At 50.7% G+C, this 9,685-nt stretch overlaps 1 protein-coding gene across 1 annotated transcript in view; it reads right to left on the bottom strand.

Annotated features, from left to right (window-relative positions):
* The window catches only part of Xkr5 (XK related 5), a 17,745-nt gene extending 8,588 nt beyond the window's left edge, over positions 1-9,157 (bottom strand). Inside the window, exons 1-3 of the mRNA XM_005366225.2 lie at positions 9,100-9,157; positions 6,846-7,029; positions 690-874 (exon numbers count right to left, since the gene is read on the bottom strand). Of these exons, the coding sequence (XP_005366282.1) occupies positions 690-874; positions 6,846-7,029; positions 9,100-9,157 (427 nt within the window). The remainder of the gene's footprint in view (positions 1-689; positions 875-6,845; positions 7,030-9,099) is intronic.
* Positions 9,158-9,685: the final 528 nt, after the last annotated feature.

Here is a 9,685-nt window from a genome sequence, read left to right as displayed (position 1 = left end):
CAGGCATACACACAGAAAGAATATTCTATACATAATAAATAAATAAATATTAAAAAAAATGTCCCTGTCCCTGGGCTTCTAAGGCCTCCAGCCTAAACTATGATTTAAAGGATGTGGATCCTACAGGATGCATACAGACATGGTTCATGACAAGTATTTGCCACACATAAAGGGGTTTTGATGAATGGTGGAATGAGCAGCCACATCAGAGTGTTCAGACCTTCTGTTTTAAGTTTGGGTACTTAAATAGAAGAAGAGGAAGGGGGAGGGAGAGGAGGAAGAAGTAACGAGGTGCTCTGGCTGGATGAAAGCTGGGAACACATCTGTAGGAGATGAACAGATGTGGGGTGTCAGGTGTCAGCTACTAACAGGGTAGCCCTGGGAGAGATGAACATGTAGACTCCCAGAGAAGCAAACTCCCCAAGGGAGTTTTCAAGGTTCTCTCCTCTCTGCACAGCTATTGTCTTAAGGATTGACCTTAGATGCTTTACCCCAAGAAACCAGCTCTCTGTGACCTCCTGACCCCAAGCAAAAACCATCTGTAACCATCATTTGTGTTAGTGATCGTGGGGTTACCCTAGTCTCCCAAATAGGAGAAATCCTAGAGGGACACGGGGTCCTACAAGGTCAGGCACATGTTCCCGTCATCTGGGAAGCAATGGGTGTGAGTCGTGGTGAAAGGTACCCACCTGGCACAACATCTGTGAAGTCAGAGGCTAGGAACACATACACCTGGAGCAGCAGGTGGGGCCCTGTCTGGAGCAGAGCCTCCAGGAGCCGGAGCGCCGACAGGTCAGCCTCCTGCAGGTGCAGCTGTCCCGAGCAGGGAGCCTCCCTTCCCTTCCACAGAGCGGCTGCCACAGAGTCCCAGTGCCTACAGAGAGCAAAGGCATCGTGACATAGACCATGAAGCCAGCCGTGTGGGCTGCCACAGACACCAACCTTTCACACGGACATATGAAGCGTTCTCAGGAGTGCCCGACTGATGCCTCTTAGGGCCTCCAGTTAGGCAGTTGCTGAGCTCTGAGTTCAAGCTGCCTATTTCAGTTCATGTGCTCAGCAGGGCGTTACTGTAGGTGACTATCCCCAAGGTTAGAAGGGCTAGGGGTAGGTGGGTAGGCTGAAGTTACTGCCAGGTTAAAGAGCCAAGACTGAGTCTGGTGAGGCCTGTAGAGAATCTTGGTCAATGTCTTCACCTCAGGTCTTCCAGGGAGGGCTAAGGACCCCTTCAATAGAGATCTGCTGCAAGGCACTGTGGGTAATCACCCCTTTGGAGCATAGCGATGACAGAGCCCTCATCTTCCTCCAAGGAGTGTAGAGCTCTCAGTGCCCTGAGACAGGGATGCTGTAAAAGCAGCTGGGGTCCTCACTGGAGGCTGGCAAGAGAGGTGGGGCAAGATGGGGACGCTAAGGACTGATAGGATCCTATTTAACTATATCAGAATTGAGTTCAGCTCATGGACGTTGCTTTTTCTCTGGAAAACTGATGGGAAGAGGCATGTATGTTGTGTTTGAGATATGGGATAAATCTGTACATTTGTAGGCATGTTTGTAAATGAGTGCATATATGCGTAAATGTATGTGTACACATGAGTGTTCAGTGTACAAGCATATGCCTGCATACAGCGTGTGCAAACACACACAGTGTATATGCACACACAGGCATGTATACATATGTACACACATGTAAAGTGTACATGAACACATAACATACATACAGTGCATATCACCCATGAATGTCCACGTGTATCTCATAAATACATGTATATGCGTGTATACGTGTGCATATGTAGGTGTGTGCACAGCAGCTATGGAAGCTGATACAGCACTCAAGCAGGAACGACCGAAGGTTTGGTGTTGGAAATGGAAGCGAAGGAGCAAATGCAGGGAATGTTGGAGCATGCAGAGGGGGACTTGGCCAAGCAGGATGAAGAAGGGCTTACTGGTAGCTCTAAGACACCTACAAGTTCAAACTCTTGGAACTGGTGACATTAACATGCAGCAGAAAGGAGCCTGCTAGCAGCTGCTTGATTGACAGGGGTAAACAGAAGGACCTGGGGATTTTAGTTGTAAGTTAAGACTCATGGACAGAGGCAATGGGCATGGTCGAGTGGACAGGAAGTGGCTAGAGGAGGTGGTGTGCAGATATTGGGGACCCAAGGCAGAACCTTAGCAACTGGTCACCTTGAGGAAAGAAAGGTCATCGAAAAGAGTAGCAAGTTTGGAAAAAAGCATGGAGCATTCTCAAAGTCAAGGGAAGATGTAAGACAGAGTCACATGACACACAATAGCCTGCTGGGGTGTAAGAGGGACCAGGGGCCTGTCTCAAAAGTCCGCAGGATTGGGCCGGGGCCACCGCAGCTTAGGCACGACTGGGCGACCTTCCTAGTGTGCAGTGGGAATCAAGACTTAGAAAGAAGCAAGAGCACATCCTTGCCTGTGTCTCTGCAAACATACAGTAGGCACTCTGTGCTGATAGGGTCCCCTTATGAAAGGGCCACCGCCCACACAGCCCGGATAACCATAGCAGCTGCCCTGGGTGACCTGGCCTTGAGGGCCTACCAGGAGTAGGGTCTACTCTCGCTTACTAATATCCTCCCTGGGTCTAAGTTGTGCGGCAAGGGGGCAGAATGCCACTGCCTACAGCGTGGATAGCAGTACCCAATGACTCCCCCTGCGAGTTGAACCTCTGAGGTCACCTAGGAAAGCCAACACAGCAGCTTGCTAAAGTTCTGAAGATGACAAGCCAACATTCCCACCTCCCGGCCCAAGGTTCGAGGCTGACTTTGAAACGACTCCATCCCTGGTGTGGAGGGTTCAGGGAAGATGTTTAGGAAAAATAAATTTTCTTTTCCATCTTTTGAGTCCTGCTGAGAATTGATTTCCTCTGAGTGTCTGCGACACAGACTAATGTTAGAAACATGCACTAAAACCACACACCATAGTCTTCCTTTCCTTCCCAGATCATCTCCCCAAGAGATGGGCTGGTTTCCTCTTCCTGCCTGCTCTCCAGTCCCCACCGAAGAGTTTTAGTTCAGCAAACCCCCCTCCACCCTGTGGTGCTAGGGACGGCACCCAGGGGCCTTGTGCTGACTGGATCAGTGTTCTCCTGTTGAGTCACACCCTCAACCCCTCCAACCGAAAGTTTTATTAGGCTTTGACTACAGAAGGAATAAGGCAAATGAAAGATGTTCTTTAGAGAAGTAAGTTTTAGTTGTGCAAAGCACACACACACACACACACACACACACACACACACACACACACACACAATGCTTAGAACAAGGAAGAAAATGTATCTGCTGAGTGCCTGGCATCTAGGTCCTCGCTAGGAGGTGAAGGTGGCCCGTGAGCACCTCCTGGAGAGGACAGCACAGCGGTGGATGTGAAGCCAAGCTGGGCGTAGGGCGTATGAGACATCAGTGGGACCAGACAGAAGCTTTGGAATGGGGCCCATGGCTGGGGACAGCAAAACAACAGAGTGGCTTTGCCAGGCTGGGGCCAGGCAGAGAGATGGAGGAATTCGGGCTGAGACTAGGGGGCAGCTGCTGGGGGAGTTCCCTAGGGAGTTGGGACGAGATGGGGGCAGTGGGAGCTTTTTCTGAGGTCCTGAAAAGCACCCTGACTTCTCTCCTGGATGCTGTGTCTCGGTTCCCCTGCCCCCATCCTGGGTTTTTGGAGGTTTGTGCCAACTGTTCCTGGTGCCATCTCTCTAAGGCCTGACTCCCTCCTTCGCTCCAGGCCCTTCCCTTGGTCTTGATGGTGCGCCAGTGCTTTCAGCCGTTCCCAAGTTAGTCTCAGACACTGGACTTAATTACATGTGTCTGCAATCCAGCAGGGCACACGCAAGTTACTCCATGTGAGCCATATTGCCGAGGGCCCAAGACTCCTAGTTGCATTAAAAACAACATGAACCATAAGCAGAACCTTGGACGTGCAATTACTTTTACCCAACATGTCTTTGGAGTTAAGTTTCTCAGCTCTTAATAACACTGACTTCCACCACAACTAGAATGGTCTATCCTGGGTTCACAGCTTGGGGAATAAGTGATTCTTCTGCCTGTGGTAATGTTTTTGGTGGTGATAGAGCTGAGACTGTCAACAGTGATAGGTTGGAGTATAGCTGAGCTTCATATGCTTATTTAGTGTGTGTGTGTGTGCGTGTGTGTGTGTGTCTGTATGTGTGCACACACACACGCGTGCAATGGCACACATGTGGCAGTCAGAGGGCAACTTTTGGAATTTGACTCTTTCTTCCGAGTGGGTACCTGAGATTGAATTCAGGTAGTCAGTCTTGGTGGCAAGTACCTTACCTGTGTTTGAACACCAAATCTGCACCTATCCATGTCAAGCTGGTCTTATATGCCCCTAAAGTTTGTCTTAACTTTCTCTTTGCTGTAGAAAAATGGCTCTGCCAAGATGCACGCTGAGGAGGGGCATATTTAGGTAGTCTCGCATCCTCCTGGGATGCGTTTCTAAGTAGACATGCGGGCTTTTTAAACAAGGTGAAGGAGACACAGCACACACAGCATCACAGTGTAAACAAAATGTTCAGATGGAGAAATGACTGCCCTTGTGTAAAATGAGTTGTCACTAAGGTCAGGTTCTCTTGAACAGTTAGTAGACTTAACATTAAAGATTGTGTTGTTTGGAATTAAAATCAGAATCCATTTGCGTCTTCTCTAAGCGGTTTTACCTCAAGGGATTTTGTTGAATCGATTTCTCTGTTGTTAGTTCATTCGTCTGCATTTCATTATGGAGTCAGTTAACGGGCGGGGCTTCATTTTCTAAAGTTTGAGATTGTGCAAAACACAGCTGTTCTGGCTCCCCCTACAGGTGCATTTGCCAAACTGCAATGAAAACCAAACCAAACCAAACCAAACCAAACCAAACCAAACCAAACCAAACCAAACCAAACCAAACCAAACCTGATCTGCATGGCTTATCTCCTGTTTTGTTTTTTAGCAGCTGTACCAGAGCTAGAGATTCGCCACTTTCAACTTTCAGCGCCTTCTGCTGAGAAGGTAGCTGGCCTCATCTGTAATCTCTGGGACACTGTGGAGGGGGCGTCCTTGATGCTTCTTCGGCTGCTGCGAAACTGAGAGCCAAATCTGTTGTCCAGTTCTAAAAATGCACATTCTGGCTTTACCGCCAGATATATTACTTTATTTCTTCCTGGAAATCAATATTTATTTCTTCTTCAATTTTATCATGAGATTCATTTTTATTTATGTCCTATTAGTCTCTATCTCTCTGTCTCTCTGTCTGTCTCTGTCTCTGTGCCTATGGAGGCCAGAAGAGGGCACCAGATCCCCTGGAGTTGGAGTTAGAGTCAGAAATCACCTTATATGAGTTCTGGGAGTATAAAGAGTAGCCTGTGTTCTCTATTCCTGAGTCATCTCTCCACCTCCTATATCATCACCATTACTGTTATTATTATTACTTTGAGATAGGGTCTCACTATGAAGCCCAGGCTGTCTTGGAACTCACTATGTAGCCCAGGCTGGCCTCTACCTCAGAGATCCGACTGGCTTTTCGTTGTTAAGCCTGGGCTTACAAGCTTGTGTTGCCACACCAGGCTCTATGCATGCCTTTGTAATCACCTGAATGGCTTTTGTAAATTAGCTTTCTGTGGCTGTTGTTTTTCTCAGTTTTCGATTTGCACTCATCTTTTCATTTACCCAAGCGAATTTTAAAGTATGGACCGAAACCCTGCCGTCACTTAGTTGTGATGTTGAGAGCCTCAGGGGAGTTCACTGTCACATGCCGCAGATCTGGACCACCCTCTGACCTCTGGTCTCACCTCTCTGAGGTTTATAAGGATCCCCAGGGTCACTACAGAGCCCCAGAAGGCCGATCTACCAAAGAATAGTTAATGTTCCTTTCTTAAGCCTACTCTGAGCTCTCAAATTCTTGTCCCGGTTGAAGCCACACACTTGTTAGATAAGTTATTCATTGTTTTTGAGATCTCACCCCTCACTAATGACAGCTCTGCTGTTTCAGGAGAACACAGAGCTCAGACAGGAAGGCCCAGCTTGGGAGAAACCGCTGTGGCACATGCATGTTCTGGATGCCTCTATATGACAAGGGTCTGCTGGGGAAGAACATAGAGAGGAGGCAGTCACTGGATGTCTTTCTAGAAGCCCCTTCTCCTCTGACCCCAGTCTAGCCTGCATGCAGGCAGACGGCACAAGCTCCCAGGCAGAGAGCAGCACTTGGCAGCAGTTCCTTGGATGCTCTTGAGCTTCAGGATCCCCCTGTCTGGTTCCTGGTCTCTTCCCCTTTTATAAATGTCCCTCAACTCTATGGGGTTATGAGACAGATGAGAGCAGAAACGCGCTGTGCCTGAAAATGCACAACTTCCCGTCTCCTCTGGAGACGCCTGCGGGCACAGGGAAGCCAGATCCATGCCTGGTAGCCTATCATACAAAGAAAAGAAAAAAAATGAAAAACCCTGGCCCTGTCTCCCAGGTCACTTCTTCCTGCCACAAAAGCATAAAGCAAATGGCATCGTGTGGGCCTTACCATCTAGTTTGTGGTCAGTTAATTCTGTGCCACTGTCGTGGACTAAGGTCATCGGGGTCAGATGGAGCACTTTAAGTAAACTGAACTATGTAGCACTAGAAGTTGATTAAGGGGTGATAGAGAATCTGGCTAAAGACAAGAAGAAGCATTTGAAAGGTCACTGGCGCCATCAGGAGGAGCCCCCTGATGTCAGAGATGTTTCAGGATGCCAATGCCAAGCAGAGGTACAACCCTGAGCTTCCCTGGCTTTAAGGTGGGAGAGTGCATGGACAGAGGAATTCTTTCATTGCATCAGATGGAAGAGAGAGGGCTGCTCTTACCGCTTCCAGACGCCAAGCTGCAGGAGATGCAGCGACACCAGCCACCAGTGACCCTGATGCCCATCCGCGCGGAACCACAGATAGCTCAGGGTCTGGACCAGGATGCCGGGCAGGAGAAGAGAAAGGGCCAGCCACCCCCAGAGGAGGTGACCTGTGGAGAAGTGGTAAACAATGGTGCAGAGACCTGGGGTGAGAGACGATATGAGGGTGTTGGTGTTGAAAGGACAGAGTTAGGCGACCGCTTTATAAACACCAGATCTCTCTTGTTACAGTGCTTGGCCTCAAAACCTTCCTGCCACAGCAGCGTTCTTTCAAGAATGCACCCAGGATAAGTACGCTAGCCAGCCCACAGCTCATCTTACGCCCATGCACCATGGGATTTCTCTGCCTTAGCCAGTCCAGGGTCAGGGGCCAAGAGAATAGGGACCTCCCTTAAGGCCAAAGCCCACAGAAACTATCCACAGAGACCAAGTCCTCCGAATCTGTTTACCCTGTCTTGTCTGAGGAAGCCCTGCCAAAGTTTCTGGCTTCTGGTCAAATGAGTATTCCCAAATGGCAAGACCTGCCTCTGTAACCCTGGGACCTGTGAGGGTTCCTAGGCTTGTCCCGACTCCTTGTCCACTAGGCCATTTAACCGAAACCAAAACAACCAGGTTCCAAAGCAACCCTACACAGCATCTTTACTATTAACAAAGAGTCAGCAGGGCCTGCTAGAAATAAGACAGGCACAAGGGTAGTGGCCATGTGTGGGGTTGTCTGTGAGGTTACACAGAACATGTGCCAAGGACCTGATGTATGGGGAGCCCCAGGGATGTGGGAGCCGACAGCATGGAGTGATCTCGTCCTCCCCACGCTGTTGCTGCCTATCAGAGCCTCTTGTTAGAATTGAGTCACATTCTGAGTAAGGCTGGCTTTGCCCTCTCTTTTGATTTGTGGTCCTAGGACTTGAACTCAGGGCTGTGCCTATGCTAGGTAAGGTCTCCACCACTGATCTCCCCCAGGCTGCTTTTCCACCTTGTTTTGAGACAATGTTCTGCTAAGTTGTTCAGACCAGCTTTGACCTTTCTGTAGCCTAGCTGGCTCTAGAGCTGTCCATCCAGCCCACCCTCTCCAGTGGGCCTGGTTTAGTTTACAGGCCTGGGCTATCCAGCCTGGATCTGGCCATGTAACATTGGCATCAGGAGGGAATTGTGTTGGTACTGCTGATTACTGAGGATGGCAGTGGAGGGCACCCAACCATCCTTTCACAGGACTGTCACTGGCGTTTTCCAGTATTCACAAGGAATGCGGATCTGCAGGCACAAGCCTACGGCTCCGAGGCACAGCTGGGAACCAGGCAGCTACCGGCAGAGGAATTGCCGCCATTCCTTTCTTGGCCTGAGGTTCTGGCCTGAGTGCTCTAACTCCATGAGCTCCCTGCTAAGCATTCAACCCTTCCCTGTTAGAGAGCTAGGGTGCCTAGGTCACTTTGGGCAGCGCTGAGCATCCTGGTTTCTCCAGGTGCAGTCTAGCACCTTTTGGAATTCTGAACGGGTGACGGGGGCAGGAATTTGCAGGGACTACGTTGCAAATTAAAAGTAAATTTCAGAGGTATAGTATCCAAGAGGGCACTCGGAACCTTGGAGGTTCAGGATGGTGGAGTCTCTTCAGGGGCAAGGCTTTATAGGAGAGTAGCGGAAGTGGGCAGAAGCACTAGACGCCAGCACCGAAAGGGTTACGAGTTCAAACGTGAAAGGCGCGAAAAGTGTGGCCAGCTTGCTTCACCTCCACCGCCCACTACTTGTGTGCCCGGCAGTCAGCGTTTTGCCCTGTCCCGAACCCCAAAGGGAAATCAGCGCCCTTTGGGATACCAACCCTCCACTCTCCCAGCCCTCGGCTCACAGCAGGCAATCCCAGCCAGGAGCCCTGGTGACCAGGGAGCCAGGGCACCTCACCAAGCGCTGGAGCTCCACGCAGCCTCCTCACGCAGCGTGGGCTGGAGCAAGTAGCGGACAGGGATTCAGGACCCCGGGTTTGGGGTGTGGAGAGGATCCATACCATGCATTGAGGGGGTGTCTGCACGGGTGGAGGGAATCATGCATCAGTGAGGGGATAGCACCGGGAGTGCTCTGCAGGTTGGGAGGGGAGCTACTGTGTGTGCACCGGGCGGGCAGAGTTTGCCGCCTGCTGGGACAGCAGTGGCAGAAGTGCCCCGCACACTGGGATGGAGTGGGGTGTTGGAGGGGTGAGCACTCGCGGGCTGCGCTGCACTCACGCGCACTTTGCTCGGCCGCTTGCAGCACGGCAGAGAGTCCCAGGAGCCCCGCGTACATCTTCTACACCGCTGCCGCCTGCGCCCGCCCCTTCCCCTGCCCGCCACCAAGCAGGGCAGCTTCCGGCCTGGGGCCCCAAGGCGAGAGGCTTTTCGTCCAAGCTAGCGGAGTGGGGGTGAGGGCGGGGACGTCAGGATGGGGGTGGACAGATTCTTAGGAGGCAGTCTCACTTGATCTGGGCCAAATTTGTATGCTGTCCCCTTCTCCCCGCCAACATCCTAAGGGTTGGAGGGCACAGTGGGTTTGTTGTGAGGTGCAAAAGTTTAGTCACTGGGTGATTACAGTGGTCACAGTCAGAGGATTTGCTCAGATTGGTTAACCACAAATCAGGGTACAGTGGAGTGTGTGTGTGTGTGTGTGTGTGTGTCTGTGTGTGTGTGCGCGCGCGCGCGTGCCCGTGCAGCATGCGTACGTGCGTACGTGTGTGTGCCCGTGCGAGCGAGCGAGCGTGCGTGCATGCGTGTGTGTGTCTTAGAAAAGTGGGATTTGAATAGCTGATTGAGTCTTTTGAAATCTTTCAGTTGTGTG

Source organism: Microtus ochrogaster, unplaced genomic scaffold (genome assembly GCF_000317375.1).
Source record: "Microtus ochrogaster isolate Prairie Vole_2 unplaced genomic scaffold, MicOch1.0 UNK7, whole genome shotgun sequence".
NCBI classification, from domain to species: Eukaryota; Metazoa; Chordata; class Mammalia; order Rodentia; family Cricetidae; genus Microtus; species Microtus ochrogaster.
Note: the sequence above shows the minus strand (reverse complement) of the source record. Positions and strands in the feature narration are given on the sequence as shown.